At 42.2% G+C, this 23,578-nt stretch overlaps 2 protein-coding genes across 3 annotated transcripts in view; one reads left to right on the forward strand and one right to left on the reverse strand.

The window, feature by feature from the left end:
- LOC135510439 (calpain-1 catalytic subunit-like) overlaps positions 1-11,889 on the forward strand; it is a 42,461-nt gene extending 30,572 nt beyond the window's left edge. For both annotated transcript variants that reach the window (XM_064931354.1, XM_064931355.1), the window contains 18 exons: positions 804-937; positions 1,190-1,358; positions 1,504-1,587; positions 1,796-1,881; positions 3,993-4,067; positions 4,218-4,378; positions 4,709-4,869; positions 5,026-5,037; positions 6,053-6,264; positions 6,389-6,428; positions 8,282-8,347; positions 8,435-8,492; positions 8,766-8,830; positions 9,011-9,079; positions 9,255-9,333; positions 10,102-10,218; positions 10,433-10,491; positions 10,794-11,889. In XM_064931354.1, coding sequence (XP_064787426.1) covers positions 804-937; positions 1,190-1,358; positions 1,504-1,587; positions 1,796-1,881; positions 3,993-4,067; positions 4,218-4,378; positions 4,709-4,869; positions 5,026-5,037; positions 6,053-6,264; positions 6,389-6,428; positions 8,282-8,347; positions 8,435-8,492; positions 8,766-8,830; positions 9,011-9,079; positions 9,255-9,333; positions 10,102-10,218; positions 10,433-10,491; positions 10,794-10,820 — 1,674 coding nt within the window. In that variant the 3' untranslated portion in view covers positions 10,821-11,889. The remainder of the gene's footprint in view (positions 1-803; positions 938-1,189; positions 1,359-1,503; positions 1,588-1,795; positions 1,882-3,992; positions 4,068-4,217; positions 4,379-4,708; positions 4,870-5,025; positions 5,038-6,052; positions 6,265-6,388; positions 6,429-8,281; positions 8,348-8,434; positions 8,493-8,765; positions 8,831-9,010; positions 9,080-9,254; positions 9,334-10,101; positions 10,219-10,432; positions 10,492-10,793) is intronic.
- Positions 11,890-12,107: 218 nt separating this feature from the next.
- On the reverse strand, positions 12,108-16,548 carry LOC135510441 (purine nucleoside phosphorylase-like). The gene is made up of 6 exons (XM_064931356.1): positions 16,243-16,548; positions 14,265-14,434; positions 13,954-14,057; positions 13,413-13,588; positions 13,115-13,305; positions 12,108-12,985 (listed from the first exon to the last, which is right to left on the reverse strand). Exons 1-6 carry the CDS (start codon positions 16,263-16,265, stop codon positions 12,768-12,770), a joined length of 882 nt encoding a protein of 293 aa, XP_064787428.1. The 5' UTR covers positions 16,266-16,548; the 3' UTR covers positions 12,108-12,767.
- Between the last annotated feature and the right edge of the window lie 7,030 nt (positions 16,549-23,578).

The following is a 23,578-nucleotide window of genomic DNA, read 5'->3' on the forward strand; positions in this document are numbered from 1 at the left end:
AGTGTCATTGTTGCTTCTGGTTCTGTCAAAAATGTCTTCAATGTGGTTCCATTAGTGTTTCCCATCTATGTACCTCATAGATACTGTACCTGGCCCTGGTTTCCCTCATCTGGTCTGGTGGAGCTGTGTTGCCTTGCCGTTATTACATCAGTCAACTGCATGCAGCTGAGGAGTATGATACATTACTGAGCAGCCTGTGTTTCTCCCTCTAAAAGCGTACTGACATCACAGTGGTGTAGGCAGGCTACATGGAACCCACCATGACTTCCTCTGGTTGTTACCTCAGTCCTAGTTCCTTATTTCCCCTGTTGAGCTCTATCTACGATGAGCTGGTTCTAGTGCCACCTCTGACCTCTGGTGGTCATTGGCTGTTAGCGATCATAAACTCCCTGCTTATCCTCGGGGGAGGGGATTTTGTTGTTGTCTTCTTCAATGTTCTGTGTATTCACTCTTGGTGTGTATAGTAACATGAATATGATCCTTGTGTAAAACGGACCATGGATCAGCTTCCAGAGACAACTCCCTTCATTCTACTCTACTCTTCATTCTAATTCTGAGATGGTTATAAACTCCCTACTGTCTGTGTGTTGTAGTTCTGAGATGGTTATAAACTCCCTACTGTCTGTGTGTTGTAGTTCTGAGATGGTTATAAACTCCCTACTGTCTGTGTGTTGTAGTTCTGAGATGGTTATAAACTCCCTACTGTCTGTGTGTTGTAGTTCTGAGATGGTTATAAACTCCCTACTGTCTGTGTGGTGTAGTTTTGAGATGGTTATAAACTCCCTAGTGTCTCTGTGTTGTAGTTCTGGCAGTATGGGGAGTGGGTGGAGGTGGTGATTGATGACAGGCTGCCGGTGAAGGATGGGAAGCTGCTGTTTGTCCACTCTGCCGAGGGAGGAGAGTTCTGGAGCGCCCTGCTGGAGAAGGCCTATGCCAAGTAAGGAGGGATGAGGGAGGAGAGGAGAAGAGGGTGGTTAAAAGAATTCAAATGTAAATGTGGGCTTTGCATTTCTTTCACTCTGTCTATGTATATGTTTGTGTGTGTTATGATATCAGTAAATATCAGTAAATTGAGCGTCTGCTCAATGACCAAAATGTAAATATAAAAGGATATGTCTGTATGCTTATTGTAGAGTGATTTGTGGTCTTACATCGACTTTTGACACATAATTGTCAACCCTTGTTGCAGGTTGAATGGCTGTTATGAGGCTCTGTCGGGAGGCAGTACGTCAGAGGGTTTTGAGGACTTCACAGGAGGAGTGACGGAGATGTTCGAGCTGAGGAAGGCGCCCTCTGACCTTTACAGCATCATCAGCCGGGCCGTGGAGAGAGGCTCACTGCTGGGCTGCTCCATAGACGTCAGTACCAATACCCATACGCTGAACCGACGTGTGTGTGTGTGTGTGTGTGTGTGTGTGTGTGTGTGTGTGTGTGTGTGTGTGTGTGCGTGCCTGCGTTTGTGTGCGTGTGTCTTCCCTGACCGAGTCCTTTCTCTATCCCCAGATCACCGGCAGTCATGACATGGAGGCCGTGACCTTTAAGAAGCTAGTGAAAGGTCACGCCTACTCATTGACAGGGGTCGACGAGGTGAGCCAATGTTTGATTGACACTAAGACGGTAATCCCAGTTTGTTTTAGTGGGGTTCTAAACAGAGAGAAGAATAATTACATCCGATTGGACAGAAAAGACAGCATTGAAACCAATGTGTTTCTCTTTGCATCAGTTTGATTGACTCAAGGCTGGTGATTTGCCCAGCTACTAAACATCTGTGTAATGCAGTATCCCTCTCCATCAGGTGGTGTACAGGGGGAATAAGACCAAACTGGTCCGTATTCGCAACCCCTGGGGAGAGATAGAGTGGACTGGGGCCTGGAGTGACAAGTACGAGACAGAAGCTTCACTTACACCTCTCATATTACATATCATGTGTCATATACCGTGTATTCAGATCCATTGACTTGTTTCACGTTTTGTTACATTACAGCCTTATTCTAAAATGGATTCAATATCATATAACTAGTGAGTTTATAGCTGTCATATCATATATCATAAAACTAGTGAGTTTATAGTTGTCATATCATATATCATATAACTAGTGAGTTTATAGCTGTCATATCATATAACTAGTGAGTTTATAGCTGTCATATCATATAACTAGTGAGTTTATAGTTGTCACATCATATAACTAGTGAGTTTATAGCTGTCATATCATATAACTAGTGAGTTTATAGTTGTCATATCATATATCATATAACTAGTGAGTTTATAGTTGTCATATCATATATCATATAACTAGTGAGTTTATAGCTGTCATATCATATATCATATAACTAGTGAGTTTATATCTGTCATATCATATATCATATTACTAGTGAGTTTATAGTTGTCATATCATATATCATAAAACTAGTGAGTTTATATCTGTCATATCATATATCATATTACTAGTGTATAGTTGTCACATCATATATCATATAACTAGTGAGTTTATAGCTGTCATATCATATAACTAGTGAGTTTATAGCTGTCATATCATATAACTAGTGAGTTTATAGCTGTCATATTGTAACGGCGTTCTTCTTTAGTTGAAAGAGAGTCGGACCGAAATGCAGCGTGTAAGTTACTCATGTTTATTAGAGAAGACAAACGAACGAACTATACACACGAATAACTAAATAAATACAAAAACAACAAACAGAACGTGAAACCTATTACAGCCTGACTGGTGCACACTACACAGAGACAGGAACAATCACCCACGAAATACAAAGCGAAAACCAGGCTACCTAAATACGGTTCCCAATCAGCGACAACGAGAATCACCTGACTCTGATTGAGAACCGCCTCAGGCAGCCAACTTATTTAACACACACACCCCTAATCAGCTACAATCCCAGACACTACAAACCCCAATACGAAAACACAATACATAATAACCCCATGTCACACCCTGGTCTGACTAACTAATAAACTAAAACACAAAATACAATGACCAAGGCGTGACACATATCATATAACTAGTGAGTTTATAGTTGTCATATCGTATATCATATAACTAGTGAGTTTATATCTGTCATATCATATATCATATTACTAGTGAGTTTATAGCTGTCATATCATATATCATAAAACTAGTGAGTTTATAGTTGTCATATCATATATCATAAAACTAGTGAGTTTATAGCTGTTATATCATATTTCATAAAACTAGTGAGTTTATAGTTGTCATATCATATATCATAAAACTAGTGAGTTTATAGCTGTCATATCATATATCATATAACTAGTGAGTTTATATCTGTCATATCATATATCATATAACTAGTGAGTTTATAGTTGTCATATCATAAAACTAGTGAGTTTATAGCTGTCATATCATATATCATAAAACTAGTGAGTTTATAGTTGTCATATCATATATCATAAAACTAGTGAGTTTATAGCTGTCATATCATATATCATAAAACTAGTGAGTTTATAGTTGTCATATCATATATCATAAAACTAGTGAGTTTATAGCTGTCATATCATATATCATATAACTAGTGAGTTTATATCTGTCATATCATATAACTAGTGAGTTTATAGTTGCCATATCATAAAACTAGTGAGTTTATAGCTGTCATATCATATATCATAAAACTAGTGAGTTTATAACTGTCATATCATATAACTAGTGAGTTTATAACTGTCATATCATATAACTAGTGAGTTTATAACTGTCATATCATATAACTAGTGAGTTTATAACTGTCATATCATATAACTAGTGAGTTTATAACTGTCATATCATATAACTAGTGAGTTTATAACTGTCATATCATATATCATATAACTGTGAGTTTATAGCTGTCATATCATATATCATATTACTAGTGAGTTTATAGTTGTCACATGTCATAAAACTAGTGAGTTTATAGCTGTCATATCATATAACTACTATTTGTTGTTGAAATACAGTCAGTGATGTGTTGTCATTGTGGATGTTCCAGCTCCAGAGAGTGGGAGGGTGTTGACCGCTCAGTCAGAGGGCGACTCCAGAACTGCAGTGAGGATGGAGAGTTCTGGTGAGTGTGTGTGTGTGTTTATGTGTATTGTGTATGTATTTGTGACACCAAGTCGGATGTCTTATTGGCCGATCGGTATGATACTTGAGAGTATGTGTGCGCTAATGCATCGTATACCTGACCGACTCTCCATCTCCTCCCTTCTATCAGGATGTCGTTCAGTGACTTCCTGCTTGAGTTCACACGTCTGGAGATCTGCAACCTGACAGCAGACGCTCTGGAGGCCACCCAGCAGAAGAAGTGGAGCTCAGCCGTCTACCAGGGGGAGTGGAGGTCAGGCAGCACGGCTGGGGGCTGCAGGAACTTCCCTGGTGAGGAGGGAGGGAGGATGGAAAAAAAGAGGCAGGGAAGGAGGCAGAGAACGAGGCAAGGAAGGAAGCAGAGGAGAGAGGGAAGTGGCCCAGGCAGGCTGTAGCAAAGAGAGAAGGATAAAGACAGTTACTCCTAGTCACTGAGTAAAGGAGTTGTTTTTCTCCCATGGTTAAGATTACGATGTGGAAGGGTAGGCTGAAGCTAGATGTGTACCTAAAAGCAACTTCTGCTGGATGCGTGAGGATAAAGAAATGGTGTCTAATAAACAGTTGATTAAAATGTTTCCTTCTCTAGATTCTTCTAATAACTGTGTCTCCCACAATCCCTAGCCACATTCTGGATCAACCCGCAATTCAAGGTTGCCCTGCAGCACCCCGACACCGCCGGCCAATCAGATTGCAGCTTCCTGGTGGCGCTCATGCAGAAGGACCGGAGAAAGAAACGCAAGGAGGGCAAAGACATGGAGACCATCGGTTTCGCCATCTACGAGGCAAGAAACTGATCTTCGTATCTGGTTAAACTTTTTTCATTGAGTTTTAAAGTGTAAGCAAGGGAGTACGACAGTTTGTCAAGGAAAGTGTTTTGAACGAGTAGAATCGACTGGATGTTTCTATCTAACTCCATTCTTTTCTGTGTCTCTCTTCAGGTTCCTAATGAGGTATGTATATTCTGCTGGCCAGTATTCTTTGACGTTAGGTTAGTTAATCTTGTGATAAGCTCTAAGAGTCCAGCATACCTATGATCCTGTTGGTCCATTTGCTAGATATTTAGAGTGGTTTAAAACCTGTTGGACAGTGTGTCATAACTGAAGAAGTGGAATCCAGCCCAAAGGCCTATAATGGTCAGTGCAGCCTGTGCTTAGACTCGCAGCCAATTGTCTCATATGGAAATGCATGGTGGCATTCTCCTCATGCTGTGGCAACAATGTGGTCTTAAAGGGGAGATCTGCAGTTGCTGCATACATTTTTGACTATTATGGTATGTAGGCATTATGGTATGTAGGCCGGCCTTGAAGAATAGAACTTAAAAATGACTCATGAGCTTAGTTCAACTGTCACCCCATCAGAACCCAACATATCAGCTTGTTTTACTTCAATGTTTGTGAACAAAGTCAATGTAAACAAACACCAAATAGCCTTTAAACGTAGTTGAGACTATCATTTATATATCATAGATGGTCTTTCCTTGCATCCATAGTCAAAAGATGTGAGTGTTTACATTTCTCCAGCACCGTCCCGCAGCGTTTTACTGAAACGGGGATGGGGAAAACGCTTTGTTATTGTTTCAACTGCTGATTGCCTCTTTAAGGTCAAAGCTCAGAGGTCAAGGGTTTTAGATATTTACTTCCCTCACAGTTGGGGTTAGGTTCACCTAGAAGGGGGTGCAATGAACTCAACTTCTCTGAGGTGAACTAACTTGCCCACAGTGCTTTCTTCTCAGTATGTGGGCAGATCAGGGGTTAGAGGTCAAGGGTTAGAGTTCACTCACAGAGCTTTCCCTCCTCTCCATCCTCTTAGTACATGGGTTAGGTTCACCTAGTTTAACTAACTCACTCATACTGCTTTCCCCTGCCCTTAGTATGTGGGCAGATCAGGGGTTAAGGGTTAGAGGTCAGGGGTTAGTGAGTTCACCTCCCTCACAGCATTTTCCCACTACTCTCTCTGTCCTCTTAGTACATGGGTAAATCAGGCGTCCACCTGAAGAGAGACTTCTTCCTGACGCACGGTTCCAGCGCCCGCTCTGAGCTCTTCATCAACCTGAGAGAGGTGAGCTCTCGCTTCCAGCTGCCTGCCGGGGAGTACATCATTGTCCCCTCCACCTTTGAACCCAAGAAGGAGGGAGACTTCGTCCTCAGAGTCTTCTCTGAGAAACCTGCCAACTATGAGTGAGTGATGGAGAAGTGAGAGGTGGACAGGAAATATGATAGGTTGATATGGAGATTGTGGATGGTATAAGGTGATGCATTTGATTGAAGGATATTGATATTTGTGTTATTTTCTGTCTGTTAGGGAGCTGGATGATGATGTCACAGCTGAACTACCAGTAGAGGTGAGTGGAGGAGACATGGGTTGTGTCCCAAATGTCACCTAATTCGCTAAATAGTGTGGTGCTTTTGATTAGGGCATTGGTTGAAAGTAGTGCACTATATAGGGAATAGGGAGTCCATTCCTCTGGGAGTTTACATTCCTCTGTGAGTTTACATTCCTCTGGGAGTTTACATTCCTCTGTGAGTTTACATTCCTCTGTGAGTTTACTTTCCTCTGTGAGTTTACATTCCTCTGGGAGTTTACTTTCCTCTGTGAGTTTACATTCCTCTGAGTTTACATTCCTCTGTGAGTTTACATTCCTCTGAGTTTACATTCCTCTGAGTTTACATTCCTCTGTGAGTTTACATTCCTCTGGGAGTTTACATTCCTCTGTGAGTTTACATTCCTCTGGGAGTTTACATTCCTCTGTGAGTTTACATTCCTCTGAGTTTACATTCCTCTGTGAGTTTACTTTCCTCTGAGTTTACATTCCTCTGTGAGTTTACTTTCCTCTGAGTTTACATTCCTCTGTGAGTTTACTTTCCTCTGAGTTTACATTCCTCTGTGAGTTTACTTTCCTCTGAGTTTACATTCCTCTGTGAGTTTACATTCCTCTGAGTTTACATTCCTCTGTGAATTTACTTTCCTCTGGGAGTTTACATTCTTCTGTGAGTTTACATTCCTCTGGGAGTTTACATTCCTCTGTGAGTTTACATTCCTCTGTGAGTTTACATTCCTCTGGGAGTTTACATTCCTCTGTGAGTTTACATTCCTCTGTGAGTTTACATTCCTCTGTGAGTTTACTTTCCTCTGAGTTTACATTCCTCTGTGAGTTTACTTTCCTCTGAGTTTACATTCCTCTGTGAGTTTACTTTCCTCTGAGTTTACATTCCTCTGTGAGTTTACATTCCTCTGAGTTTACATTCCTCTGTGAATTTACTTTCCTCTGGGAGTTTACATTCTTCTGTGAGTTTACATTCCTCTGGGAGTTTACATTCCTCTGTGAGTTTACATTCCTCTGTGAGTTTACATTCCTCTGGGAGTTTACATTCCTCTGTGAGTTTACATTCCTCTGGGAGTTTACATTCCTCTGTGAGTTTACATTCCTCTGAGTTTACATTCCTCTGTGAATTTACTTTCCTCTGGGAGTTTACATTCTTCTGTGAGTTTACATTCCTCTGGGAGTTTACATTCCTCTGTGAGTTTACATTCCTCTGTGAGTTTACATTCCTCTGGGAGTTTACATTCCTCTGTGAGTTTACATTCCTCTGGGAGTTTACATTCCTCTGTGAGTTTACATTCCTCTGTGAGTTTACATTCCTCTGGGAGTTTACATTCCTCTGTGAGTTTACATTCCTCTGTGAGTTTACATTCCTCTGGGAGTTTACATTCCTCTGTGAGTTTACATTCCTCTGGGAGTTTACATTCTTCTGTGAGTTTACATTCCTCTGGGAGTTTACATTCCTCTGTGAGTTTACATTCCTCTGTGAGTTTACATTCCTCTGGGAGTTTACATTCCTCTGTGAGTTTACATTCCTCTGGGAGTTTACATTCCTCTGTGAGTTTACATTCCTCTGTGAGTTTACATTCCTCTGGGAGTTTACATTCCTCTGTGAGTTTACATTCCTCTGGGAGTTTACATTCCTCTGTGAGTTTACATTCCTCTGTGAGTTTACATTCCTCTGTGAGTTTACATTCCTCTGGGAGTTTACATTCCTCTGTGAGTTTACATTCCTCTGGGAGTTTACATTCTTCTGTGAGTTTACATTCCTCTGGGAGTTTACATTCCTCTGGGAGTTTACATTCCTCTGTGAGTTTACATTCCTCTGTGAGTTTACATTCCTCTGTGAGTTTACATTCCTCTGTCTGTTTCAGACCGAGCTGGACGAGAGCCAGATCGACGCTGGCTTCAAGAGTCTGTTTAGACAACTGGCTGGAGAGGTGAGGAGTCGTGTTGGGCAATGAGGGTAGAGCAGAGTGAAGGGTCTGACGTAGTCTTTTCTCATGGTCTCTCTGTTCGGCCTACAGGACATGGAGATCAGTGCCACAGAGCTGCAGACTATTTTGAACAGGATCATGACCAAGCGTGAGTCCACAGGAATAGTATAAGTACACAGTATTCTACTCTGTATCTGTATGTGTGACTAAAACCCAGCCACATGCCTTCAGCAGAGACCTAAACTGTCAGTCCTTCCAGGCAGAAACTTTACAGTGTAAATATGTACATATTTGGATTTGGATATTACAGGTGCAGTTCGAAAACGCAAAACGTGTTTTTCCACTTCTCTCCTTCTTTCTCCATCTTCCCCTATCTCTCTTCCTCTCTCTTTCTCTCTCTATCTCTCGCTCTCCGATACAGACAAAGATCTGAAAACAGATGGATTTGGACCAGATTCCTGTCGGACTATGATCAACCTGATGGACGTATCCTTGGTGTATTGATGCATTTTTATACAGTATTAGTCCTCTCTGTCTGTCTGTCTGTCTGTCTGTCTGTCTGTCTGTCTGTCTGTCTGACTGACTCACTGACTCACTCACTCACTCACTCACTCACTCACTCACTCACTCACTCTCAAAACAAGGTTCCTTGACCGTATCCTTCAGACTGATGGTAGTGGTAAACTGGGATTGACAGAGTTCCATGTGCTGTGGGAGAAGATCAAACGATACCTGGTGAGATTAGCTTAAACATCTGTTCTGCTATTCACCTGAGTCATTCTGTGAAGCTGAGCTCCTTGTTGGAGATAGAAAATGAGTTCCTTGTTGGTGTTCCTTGTCTAGTCTTGGTAGAGCCATTCCACTAGTTTCTTTATCTTTGTCTTCTTCCTCTCTCTTTCTCTCTCTCCAGACTATATTCCGTCAGTTTGATCTGGACAAATCAGGCACCATGAGTTCCTATGAGATGAGGATGGCTCTGGAGGCAGCAGGTAAGTACAGCCTTTACAGTACTTTCCTTAAACCACGACCCACTTCCTTTGTAGTGAATCATCACTCTTTGTATTCACCTGACTACACCGGACACCTGACTACACCGGACACCTGACTACACCTGACTACACCTGACTACACCGGACACCTGACTACACCGGACACCTGACTACACCGGACAACTGACTACACCGGACACCGGACACCTGACTACACCGGACACCTGACTACACCTGACTACACCGGACACCTGACTACACCGGACACCTGACTACACCGGACACCTGACTACACAGGACACCTGACTACACCGGACACCTGACTACACCGGACACCTGACTACACCGGACACCTGACTACACCGGACGACACCTGACTACACCGGACGACACCTGACTACACCGGACACCTGACTACACCGGACACCTGACTACACCTGACTACACCGGACACCTGACTACACCGGACACCTGACTACAACGGACACCTAACTACACCGGACACCTGACTACACCTGACTACACCTGACTACACCGGACACCTGACTACACCTGACTACACCGGACACCTGACTACACCCGACTACACCTGACTACACCGGACACCTGACTACACCTGACTACACCTGACTACACCTGACTACACCGGACTACACCGGACTACACCTGACTACACCGGACACCTGCAGTCTGACCCACAGGAACTTTATGAAAGAATATCGAGCTTTGAAATGGTTCCCATCTTTGGTCTGTGTGTTATTTCCCCAGGGTTCAAGCTGACAAACCACCTGTTCCAGCTGATCATACTGCGTTACACTGAGGCCGACCTGGCAGTTGACTTTGACAACTTTGTTACCTGCCTGGTTAGGCTGGAGACCATGTTCAGTGAGTCATTTTGTCATATTTCCATAACTTTTCCCCCATTAAGTCCTTGTATTAATAAACTCACTTCAAATTGGCCATCAAACAATACTTGTCATAGTCTTGACTGTTGAGAATAATAATATGTATTTGCATGATTATATGACGTACTGTACATTTATGAGCGCTTGAAAACAGGATAGCAATTTCTTACAATTCTCTCTCCACTACTTTACAGAGACCTTCAAGACGTTGGACACAGATGCCGATGGAGTCATTCAACTCAACTTCTTCCAGGTCTGAAGATCTCACATTTCTATCAATCTCATCTGTTTACCAGGTGTATACAGGAACCAGTGGAGGCTGCTCAGGGGAGGACGGCCCATAGCAATGGCTTGAATGGAAACCATGTGTGATACCAATCCATTGACTCCATTCCAGCCATTATTATGAGCCGTCCTCCCCTCAGCAGCCTCCACTGGTAGGAAAAGGGAGAGATTTGTTTTTCTATCCCCTCTGTAGAGTGGAGGGAAGTTGGGATGTATTTTTGCAGTGGTCAGATTGTTTACCTCCTTTTCCTCTCCACCTTCTCTCTGCAGTGGATCAGCCTGACCATGTTTGCCTAGAGATGGACCTCTGATGTTACTGCACCAGGCTGCACTCATGTCCTTTCAGAAGTGCCTTTCCCTGGTCCCTCCTCTCCACGCTGCAGAGGTCCATGGATTTGAAAAACTCTTGGAATGTTTACAACATTTAGTATGCGGGTCATCGTGTGCTAGAGCCTTGCCTGTTACCTTAGAAACAGAGGGGGCTGTAACAAAAGTTGGTGGGAGATTTTTATACTGATTCCTATTGGATAGGAAGGAAACTGCCTAAACTTTTTGTTTACATCTTATGCCAAATTTCATTGATGCCTTGTGTCATATTTTCAACATGGGTCTTCCTTCCAGTAGCCAGTGTTTGTCAGTAATAGGTGAAGGGTGTGGTGTTAGTATGGAGCTTGCTGGGTCAAATGATTTCCTCTGCAGAGAGGGGGATAAAGCGCTGTTGTTTTTCGGAAGTACTTGATCATCCTTAAGAGAATCGAATCACCCGCATGACAGTTATCATAGTCGGATATATCAATACTTTTCAATGGAAAAACGAACAATATCATTGTAATGCTGCATACTCACTTTGATATCCCCTTTTTTTCTTGTGCCATAGAGACTTCAAGGATATGCCTTTATTTTATCTAATTTTTCAGTGTTCAAGGGGAACATAAATCATTTGATTGTTATTTTTGTATTTGAGATGTTGGTTATAAGGGATGACTGGAATAGCAGGCCTGAAGCTGATGCATGTGATGTCAGATGTATTGATGTAGGGGAGCTATATAACCTCTGAAGGTAGAGAAAAATGCACGTTCCTTGGCGGAAAGTGAAAAACAAACCTTTGAAAGTATAGATGGAGACATTTTCCCATCTTGCCAAATAGACTGATATTGAAGAGAGCAGAAGCAGTATGACACTCATGACCATTACACTATAGCTAACATTTCCTGTGTAGATGAATGCCAAAATGTCTTATGCAATCACACGACTGTTGTTTACCATGTACACCCTGGACTTGTTATGCCATCCATCATGGAATGATCTAACTTCTCTATATCTATCTTTTCAAAACTTTAATAAAAAAACTTTCTGTACACAATTATATGAATGTGGATATGTCATAATTGGGGTTTTGAGCGAGGCTAAAAATCTGTTCTAAAATGAATATCAGACTCATGGAATGAGTCCCATTGTTAATATCAACCCATGAATAATTCTCAAGTTACTTCCTCAAGCTTCTCTGGACAACATTTTACACAGAAGTGAGTGTCACCGACCAATAAATTGGCCAACTGCCCCCAATTAAAACAGAAGACTTGATCACATGAATAAATAAACTTTAGTAGCCACATTCATATTTTTAAAAAAAGGACAACAGCAGAAATAAATACCTTACGATGGTAAATGTACATCTATAGACAGGACACACACATTAAGACATGTACAGCAGATTCATCGCGTTCTCATTGTTACATTAAATCGAGACATTTACATCTGCAGATCAATATTAAATTAACACCATCTTCTAATAGACAATAATAATAGCAACAATAACAAAAACAATAACTAAAATAGAATCCGCCCGTAGAGCTGCTCACGGCAGGAATGTACACTAACTTAAAAAAATAGGAAGAATGTTTTAAAAAGTGAGAGGGACTCAACAACTGAGGGTGAGGCGTCAGCCAGTAAGTGGCTGTTTCACACAGCTCTCAGATCAGGCACTTTAAAGTCAAATGCAGGTCATTGGGTTTCATAGCTTCAAGGCGGTCGGTTTCTACTGATTCAGGGCCAGTTTCACAATAGAAATATAATTCCTAGAAGGGAAATAGCCCTTCAGATCACGGCAATTTGTCTGCACCCTTCATTGGTACACTCAAAATGGCCGCCAGCCAACCCGTCAGCTACCCACTGACTTGAATGGGGATGCCCACTGTAGGAAATATATTTCTATAAGATTGGTGGTTGGTTCCATTCGTTCATTTAGGCGTTGGTGTTGTTGTACTCCATGCGAGTGACCATGGTAGAGACCAGTTTCTGCAGCTGGATGGAGCGGTGCTGCCCTGTCTCCAGGACTTCCTTGTGGTTGGCCTTCTCCTCACTGTCGTAGTCCATCACAGCCTTGTTGGTGATCAGGGACAGGGCGAACACTCGCATGCCGCAGTGACGCGCTACAATCACCTCATGAACTGTACTCATGCCTGAGAGCGAGAGAGAGAGAGCTGCATCAATTATATTTTTACTTAATATAAGAGAAAAATTTGAGTTGAATATTTCCAATGCATTGTGAAGGTGTTGATTAAACTATTGCAGGGAGAGAGGAGACGTACCGACAGCGTCAGCTCCCAGTTTGTGCAGCATGCGACACTCCGCAATGGTCTCGAACGAGGGCCCGCCCAGGACACAGTACACACCCTCGCGCAGGAAGTTACTGTAGCCCAGCTGCTGTCCCACATCCACAGCCAGCTGCTGCAGCTCTCTGTCGTACGCATCAGACATACAGGGGAACCGCACGCCGAACCTAGGAGAGAGGGAGGGTTACACCTCAATGCCACAACTATTGCACGTGCAAACAAGTTCAACAAAATTCTCTCTGTCACACACAACACACAAGCTTGCCAAGCCTACCTGTCGTCGTTAGGTCCAGACAGTGGGTTGTTGCCAGCGAACCCAGGCATGTTGATGTGGTCTTTCATGATCATGATGTCTCCCACCTTGAAGTCCTGGTTGAGACCGCCAGCAGCGTTGGTCAGGATTACTGTCTCAACACCCAGCAAGCTGAAGATACGCATGGGCAGGGTGATCTAGAGCATAAACACATGGTCAATTCATCACAAACGGTAGAACACATCACAATGTACAGTTAATACATGAATACTCTATTGCAGGATTCTTGATTTTATATGCTAAGTTTGTATTCTCAAAACGTCTATAACTAACATTGAATAATTTTTTGCAGTAAAACAATTCATACATGACACACAAGAGCGTAAAAAACACAACGTGGTCATATGTGACCTGTATTTAACTGGTGTTGTAAAGCAAATTGCCCCTGATAAAGGAAAAATAAAGATGATATCTTCTCTACATTTCATGTGAAGTAATCGAAAGAGCAGCGGATGTCTGCCTGCCACAGTCACTAGGTAGTAAACAGACATGATAGACGTACCTTCTGGATGGCGTATCCCTCGTAGAGGTGGAAGCGACCCTGCATACACACACATGGCCTTCCCTTCAGCATCCCGAATACCAGGCGACCAGCATGTCCATCCACTGTAACACACAACCACCAATTAGAATGAACCGACGACACACGGCAACCAATCAGAAAACATCTTATGGAACCATGTGTTTTTCCATAGGCTATAACTTGAGTTTTTCCTGGTTTTCCTGAGACACGACCAAGATAATCTTGGACCTACACATCTGCAATGCCGATTCACCACACAAGAAAACAAGTTGACAGGCATAATATTACACCTGTGCTCTGGGGGAAGTTGGGGATGTCCTTGTAGTTGAAGGACACCTGGTCTTTAAGCATGTCAGCCAGTCCTCCCAATCCTGAACCACACACAATGCCCACCAGGGGGCGAACGGAGGTCTGGGCCAACAGCCAGTCTGCTGTGCCCTTGCAGTCCTCATAGCTGATCCTGAAACAGAGGAGGGAGATATACTGTACGTTAGAATAAAATACCTACTTATACTATTACTTTCTAAAATAACAGATGTGATGGTCGATGCTATCACACATAGCTGATATGCCCTGGGGTGTGTCAGAGTGTCTATGGGAAGTTGAAGTGTGTGTGTGTTTATTAAACAGATGTTTTCCTAGCAGTAATCTAAAACTGTGTGTTACTAAGGGTGTGCTTCCCGAGTGTGGACTCTTCCATTGAAACACGTGCATGTGTGCACACACACACATTCATTCAGTCAGGCTGCCTCAGCCTGAGTCCATCTCTTATTTTTTATTTAACTCGGCAAGTCAGTTAAGAACAAATTCTTATTTTGAATGACAGCCTAGGAACAGTGGGTTAACTGCCTTTTTCAGGGGCAGAACGACTGATTTATACATGGTCAGCTCAGGGATTCAATCCAGCAACCTTTCAGTTGCTGGCCCAAAGCTCTAACCACTAGGCTACCTGCCGCCCCTTTATGGGGCTAAATAGTTAATAAACGCGATAATACATACATTTTTGGGTTGACCCAACCAAATACACATAGAAATGTGTGTTATAAATCTGTCGTTCTCATTGAAATGTGCATTATGTGCGCTATTGCTATGTTTTCTGTTCTCAGGGTTCGTTTTCGCATTTTATACTTTCGGTTTTATACATCGGCTTCAAAAAGCTGAAATAACAATTTTTTGGTTTTGGAAAATATATTTCACAGCAGTTTAAATTGTACAATGGTCCTCTACTCTACAATTGTTTGTTTGTCTGTCACAAAAACTGGGCAAATTTGAGAAACCAGGAAATGGCGCAAATGTTGAAATATGCCTCCAGGATAGGAAGTGTGAATTATTATTTATAAATATTTAGGTTCAGTATATAATACCGAAATAATTTAATCAAATATTATGTTAAAATATAATGACTATTTAGATTTTTCTCAATAATTTTGGTTTTTAAAAACAGCAGCACATCCGGTTATTCCTTTTCAGTAATGATGTAAACCGCGCGTAACTCGCTTCCCCTAATCCCATTCAAGAACGCGACAGGACTCCCTAAAAACCCACTTCATTTCGTAGCCCATACAAAATCCGGTCAGGTGCTGTGCCGAAAATCTCCCCCTGCCAGAATCCCCCCACACCTTCGCGGTCTTCAATGCTGCGACTTGCAATGCTCCCCCCCCCCTTCAGTGCCCGCGCGGTCCCAGTGCCGCCACTTCATCCCACAGAAAGTATTTGACTCTAGCCACAAAATTAAGGAAATTAGAAGGGGGGGTCTGTCAGAAGGGAGATTTTCGGCACAACACCGGCAGCCAACATGCACCGTAGGCTATACTTAAAGACGGTACAGTTAAAGCTATTCTGCTTTAATATCTAGCCTTCGAAAAATGTCTGAACATGAGCATAATTTTTTTTAAATAATCGAAATATGATTGAAAGTCTATCGTATAATCTCGATGAAAAGACCAAACTCAATCCCCCCCCCCCCCCCAATGCTGCCCATTGCGCATGTAACGTTAACGCTGAATCGCCAGAGCTACACAAACCCATTTCGGGGGTCTCATCTAAAAATAAACACTACTATATAGTCCACGTGCACTCTTGACCATATGCGATACTAGTCCTACAGTAGCACCACGTGTGAATACAAGTAGCGGGTAAGTACTGGCAGGTAAAATACAACGATAGAATGATGCAATGTCCCCCTACGCACTTGCCCGCGGAACAAGATGTAAAGAGCGCGTCTAGAACATGAATGGAATGAATGAAATAATAACCGAGGCTACTCACCCGGTACTTGACTCTGGAAACATTCTGAAAAGTAATGCGACTGGAATCCTCTCAAAAGCAGCGACGTATCAATTGGCTCAATGTAACAGCAGCAGATAGACTTGACTGGCGGCAAAATCTCTGCGGAAAAAAATCCTTAAAAAAACAAAAATTTCAAATAAATAATTTAAAGTGGTATTTTAAATAATGTTAGATGATCTAAATGGTCAAATCATTCATTTGAAAACCGTTGAGCTGTATAGTAGTCTTCTAACTAACAGTTTTAAAGTAGATGCTCTTGTATCTGGTCAGCTTTGCAAATGCAACTGTGCAATTATAGACAGAGCCCTTCTCTGTTACCCCTCCTCCTGGGTGACGCAAATACATCCGGACGTTTGGATTGGACCATACCGCACACGTTAAAACTACGCAATTCTGGACAGGAGGAATGCACGGTGTCTGATAGAAATATGTTCCATGTCTGTTTGAGTTAATTTATTCTCACCCAAACCCTGACACACCCCTTCAGAAAGGTCGGCACATCAGAATGTTCAAATAAATATTTGGAAACCAAGGGGTGTAGCCTAGGCTAATGCCTATAGGCTATGGAATGTGTCAAATGAGTAGTCTGCTGTTCATCATTCACAAAAGGGACAGTAAAAAAATCGTATCCTAACATCTTGTTTATTTTTCAGCACTTTCATAGATTTTTAGATGTGATGATGGGGATTCCCATAAGGAAGGGTTAGTGCTATCCAGAATCCTTGGGACGTCCATAACCTAAACCCTAACCTGAACCCGGCTACTCTTACCCTAACCTTAACCCTTACCTTAACCACTTTACATGTCAACTTCAATGGGGTAGGGAGGTTACAAGTATCCAGGAAAGCACAGACCCATAAGGAAGTGACTCAGCAGCCTTGACAGGAATCCTGCTTTGTTTTGAAAATCATGACTCGCATGTGACTCCATTTACTTGTCTCATCACACCCCACCGATTATTATTGCATTATTTGGGTTAGGCACCGATTGGCTCATAGAAAACATGAGCAAAAATGTTGCAACCTGAACTTTACCATAATTGTGTTTGACCGGATACAATGCAATTTCACAGCAAACAAACTGACAACACACTTTCAGCAAGCACAGCACTTTTAACAAGACAGCCCCCACAATCATATTATCATCAATTTCTCTCAGCAAATCACCAGTCATTTGCGTGACTTCAGTGCAGCTTTTGACATTATCGATCATAGTCTTCAGCTGGAAAAACGTATGTGCTATGGCTTTGCACCCCCTGTTATAATGTGGATAAAGAGCTACTTGTCTAACAGAACACAGAGGGTGTTCTATAATGGAAGCCTCTCAAACATAATCCAGGTAGAAGCAGAAATTCCCCAGGGTAGCTGATTAGGACCGTTGCTTTTTTCAATCTTTACTAACGACATGCCACTGGCTTTGAGTAAAGCCTATGTGTCTATGTATGCGGAGGACTCAACACTGTACACGTCAGCTACTACAGTGACTGAAATGACTGCAACACTCAACAACGAGTTGCAGTTAGTTTCAGAGTAGGTGGCAAGGAAAACGTTAGTACTAAATATTTCCAAAACTAAAAGCATTATATTTGGGACAAATCATTCACTAATCTCTAAACCTCAAATACATCTCATAATGAATAATGTGGATATTGAGCAAGTTGAGGTGACTAAACTGCTTGGAGTAATTCTGGACTGTAAACTGTCATGGTCAAAACATATTGATACAACAGTAGCTAAGATGGGGAGAAGTCTGTCCATAATAAAGCGCTGCTCTGCCTTCTTAACAACACTATCAACAAGGCAGGTCCTACAGGCCCTAGTTTCTACCTTCTTAACAACACTATCAACAAGGCAGGTCCTACAGGCCCTAGTTTCTACCTTCTTAACAACACTATCAACAAGGCAGGTCCTACAGGCCCTAGTTTCTACCTTCTTAACAACACAATCAACCAGGCAGGTGCTACAGGCCCTAGTTTCTACCTTCTTAACAACACTATCAACCAGGCAGGTGCTACAGGCCCTAGTTTCTACCTTCTTAACAACACGATCAACAAGGCAGGTGCTACAGGCCCTAGTTTCTACCTTTTTAACAACACTATCAACAAGGCAGGTCCTACAGGCCCTAGTTTCTACCTTCTTAACAACACTATCAACAAGGCAGGTGCTACAGACCCTAGTTTGTCACACCTGGACTACTATTCAGTAGTGTGTTCAGGTGCCACAAAGAGGGACTTGAGACAATTGCTGTTGGCTCAGAACAGGGCAGCACGGCTGGCCCTTAAAAGTACACGGAGAGCTAACATTAATGACGTGCATGTCAATCTCTCATGGCTCAAAGTGGAAGAGAGATTGTCTTCATCATGACTTGTTTTTGTAAAAGGTGTTGACAAGCTGAAGGTACCGTGCTGTCTGTTTAAAATACGAGCACACAGCTCGGACACCCATGCATACCCCACAAGACATGCCACCAGAGGTCTCTTCACAGTCCCCAAGTCCAGAACAGACTATGGGAGGCACACAGCACTACATAGAGCCATGACTACATGGAACTCTATTCCACATCAGGTAACTGATGCAAGCAATATAATCAAATTTAAAAACCAGATAAAAATACACCTTATGGAACAGTGGGGACTGTGAAGACACACAAACATAGGCACAGACACATGCACACACACACACATGATAACATAAGCACAATACACATGCATATACACACACACACACAATGACATACGCACTATACACACACATACACACTTAGTGTGTTGTGACTTCTGTAATGATTGTATTGTAATGTTTTTTAAATTGTATAACTGCCTTAATTTTGCAGACCCCAGGAAGAGTAGCTGCTGCCTTGGCAACAGCTAACGGGGATCCATAATAAATAAAATAAATACAAACACAATACCTGAAATGAGCAAAGGCAGAGAGAAGTAGCTCAACACTCTTTAAATCTTAGGATCTACAAGTACTTCCAACTATAGGAAATCAACTCGAAAACATGTGAAATGATCCGTTGTGTGACGGATGCCACTTCCCTCTTTCCCCTGTTTGTATTGTAGGCTACCACCGCGTACATACAGTAATATAAGGCAATATAAAGTGTTACTTGACACACTGTAATTGTGAGATAAGCACTCTTGGTGAGATCGTGTGTCATATAGTAAGATTCTAACTTCCCTTCTAGGCCTATAGACTATAAACCCACTTTACACCCTTTGAGATGGAGCTGGGTTATCACTAGACGGGTAGGAAGGTTATCTTGTGAGTTACAAATGAAACATTCCTCCTGGTGTTTATTTAAATCGTATGACACAACTGTACCTGGCTCCACTATAGTCAACATGATGGAGGACAATGACCTACTAGGTGATACAACACCGTCAGTAATGCTCAGTGCCAGGATACAGATAGACTGTTAAAGTTCAATAGGTCATGAGATTCTCTTTATTCTTGACTATTATTATAACTATTACTGTTGTATTACTGGTGTATTATCACATTACTTGATTATTATACATGTACATTATACATGTACACTAATTGGCACAAAGTCTTCAACCAAGCCTCTCAAACTAAAGCCTATCTTTAAACCAACACTGTTACACAAAGCCTACCTACCTAGGCCTCAATAGGCCTTTGACTTTATACAACATGTGATCACGATGATAATCCAAAAATGTATATATATGTACATATAATGTATCTGGTCTCTCTTTTTGTATGATTTGGCATTGACAAGTTAGTGGCAAGCTTCAAGGAGGTTGCTCAATATTTTTGTACAGTCCCAGTCAAAACAACTAGTTGCCTGTTCGCCTGTGTTTACAGGCCAATACAGATCAATAGAAATGTTCCGGAGCCTTCGAAAGCACCTGTCACCGTGGTCCTATTCTCTTCCCTTATTGCATCACATCTCAGATGGAAAAAAACAGCACAATATTTAGATGACTACCTGACCAGCTGACGGCAGTGGTGTGTGTGCCCCCGTGCATGTTTGTTTGTCTATGTACGTGTGTGTATGTGTGTGCACACGTGTGTGTGTGTGTGTTGCGGGCAGGGGGAGGTGGGTCATAGATGAGCCTTTAAGGGAAAAAACACATGATTTCAAGATAACATGTTTTTCATATGTGCCATTTTATTTCAAATCATGTGAAACCATTTTGTTGGGGAACATTTCACGTGATGATACTTTTTTTTAACATGAGATTTCACAAGTGATGCCTTGCACACAAACATGGGTTGTTAGGATGTCCCCAGAAGGTCACAGTGTTTTCAACTTACATATTTGACACACATTATTACTTGTATTTATTAAGTAACATGTCTTTATCTGGGATTTGAACTCACAACCTCTTGGTTCAGTGCATTCTGATCTTCCTGCTACTCCACCATGTCAGTGTCCATAACTGATTTCAACAGTATTCCTACACATTGGAGTTCAAAGTAAATCTGAATTTGTTAAAAATATACTCAAGAAAACTATTATATTTATCATAGTGATTCAGGAGTAACATTAAAACCTATTCTATTAATCATAGTGATTCAGGAGTAACATTAAAACCTATTATATTTATCATAGTGATTCAGGAGTAATATTAAAACAGAATAATATGCCCACCAACATAAGGGAGAAACAGAAACTAGTGAATGTGGTTGTAGTGTAATATTATCGCCTGAGCATGCACAAACTATATAATATGTTTTCCTACCTTTCTACTACAGGTACATAAACTCAGCAAAAAAAGAAACGTCCCTTTTTCAGGACCCTGTCTTTCAAGGATAATTTGTAAAAATCCAAATAACTTCACAGATCTTCATTGTAAAGGGTTTAAACACTGTTTCACATGCATGTTCAATGAACCATAAACAATTAATTAACAAGCACCTGTGGAACAGTCGGTAAGACACAAACAGCTTACAGACGGTAGGCAATTAAGGTTGCAGCTATGAAAACTTAGGACACTAAAGAGGCCTTTCTACTGACTCTAAATCTCTCTCTCTCTCTCTCTCTCTCTCTCTCTCTCTCTCTCTCTCTCTCTCTCTCTCTCTCTCTCTCTCTCACTCTGAGGACCTGAGCCCTAGGACCATGCCTCAGGACTACCTGGCCTGATGACTCCTTGCAGTCCCCAGTCCACCTGGCCGTGCTGCTGCTCCAGTTTCAACTGTTCTGCCTGCGGTTATGGAACCCTGACCTGTTCACCTGAAGTGCTACCTCTCCCAGACCTGCTGTTTTCAACTCTCTAGAGTCAGCAGGAGCGGTAGAGATACTCTGAATGAGCAGCTATAAAAAGCCGACTGACATTTACTCCTGAGGTGCTGACTTGTTGCACCCTAGACAACCACTGTGATTATTATTATTTGATCCTGCTGGTCATCTATGAACATTTGAACATCTTGGCCATGTTCTGTTATAATCTCCACCCGGTACAGCCAGAAGAGGACTGGTCACCCCTCATAGCCTGGTTCCTCTCTAGGTTTCTTCCTAGGTTCTGGCCTTTCTAGGGAGTTTTTCCTAACCACCGTGCTTCTACATCTGCATTGCTTGCTGTTTGGGGTTTTAGGCTGGGTTTCTGTACAGCACTTTGTGACATCAGCTGATGTAAGAAGGGCTTTATAAATACATTTGATTGATTGATTGATTGACTCGGGGGAAACACCAAAAGAAAGATGCCCAGGGTCCCTGCTCATCTGCGTAAACGTGCCTTAGGCATGGTGCAAGGAGGCATGAGGACTGCAGATATCGCCAGGGCAATAAATTGCAATGTCCGTACTGTGAGACGCCTAAGACAGCGCTACAGGGAGACAGGACAGACAGCTGATCATCCTCGCAGTGGCAGACCACGTGTAAACAACACCTGCACAGGATCGGTACATCCGAACATCACACCTTCGGAACAAGTACAGGATGGCCACAACAACTGCCCGAGTTACACCAGGAATACACAATCCCTCCATCAGTGCTCAGACTTTCCGCAATAGGCTGAGAGAGGCTGGACTGAGGGTTTGTAGGCCTGTTGTAAGGCAGGTCCTCACCAGACATCACCGGCAACAACGTCACCTATAGGCACAAACCCACCGTCGCTGGACCAGACAGGACTGGCAAAAAGTGCTCTTCACTGAAGAGTCACAGTTTTGTCTCACCAGGAGTGATGGTCAGATTCGCATTTATCGTCAAGGAAATGAGCGTTACACTGGGACCTGTTGGCATGTGCCTTGTTGGATGAGAAAGGGTAAAATGTCACAGCAAGAACTGGCAAATCTGGTGCTGTCCATGAGGAAGAGATGCACTGCAGTACTTAATGCAGCTGGTGGCCACACCAGATACTGACTGTTACTTTTGATTTTGACCCCCCCCCTTTGTTCAGGGACACATTATTCAATTTCTGTTAGTCACATGTCTGTGGAGCTTGTTCAGTTTATGTCTCTTGGTGAATCTTGTTGTGTTCATGCAAATATTTACACATGTTAAGTTTGCTGAAAATAAACGCAGTTGACAGTGAGAGGACGTTTAGATCCCTAGATGCCTAATGCTTGGTAATATACTAGTAGACACACAGACACAGCAGGAATTTTACAATGAACTGGTGATGTAGTCACAGATGATCCATTATATTGACCAGATACTCCACTGGCCTCTCTAACAATAAAAATACGTCTTCAAAAATGGAAGGCAGTCGGGAGGAGGCAAGATCAGAGGTTGGACCATTCTAGCCAATGAGAGGGGAAATACGCGTGTGAACAAAAGGCACAACGGTTTCCACTAGTTACCACAGCCACAAAGTTAGGGTTGGGCATAAGGTTAGCAGCGTGGTTAAGTGTTAAAATCACGTTTAGAAGAAACATTGTAGACATAGTAGGACTTTGTGGCTTTGTGGTGGCTTTGTGGCTGCAATAACTAGTGGTGACCAGGCACAACTCGAAAATAATGTGTTTTATCTCAAAGTTGCTCGGATGTCATGTGTCCTACTTATATCAGTACACTTTTAACAACCTAGTCATTATGAAACTTATATTGTATCAAATATGCCACACGTAGTAAATAAGCCATAAAAATGTTGTTATCCAAATTCGACACTCTCCCAAAGACCTCCATATAAAAAATTCCTCTCTTGGTGAGCGAAATCAAATTAAAAACGCCACCTGCTGGAGAAGACTAATTATAAGCCCAGTTCTCCCCCTCGCTTCGTTAACGATCACATCACACCATTATGCAGCAGAGGAATACAACTACTGACGACACACATCTCATATATGGGACAAACCTCATCCCGGGTCAACTATTAGCAGCAAATTATCTGCATTTGCGTTTGTTA

Source organism: Oncorhynchus masou, chromosome 23, assembly GCF_036934945.1.
Source record: "Oncorhynchus masou masou isolate Uvic2021 chromosome 23, UVic_Omas_1.1, whole genome shotgun sequence".
NCBI lineage: Eukaryota > Metazoa > Chordata > Actinopteri > Salmoniformes > Salmonidae > Oncorhynchus > Oncorhynchus masou.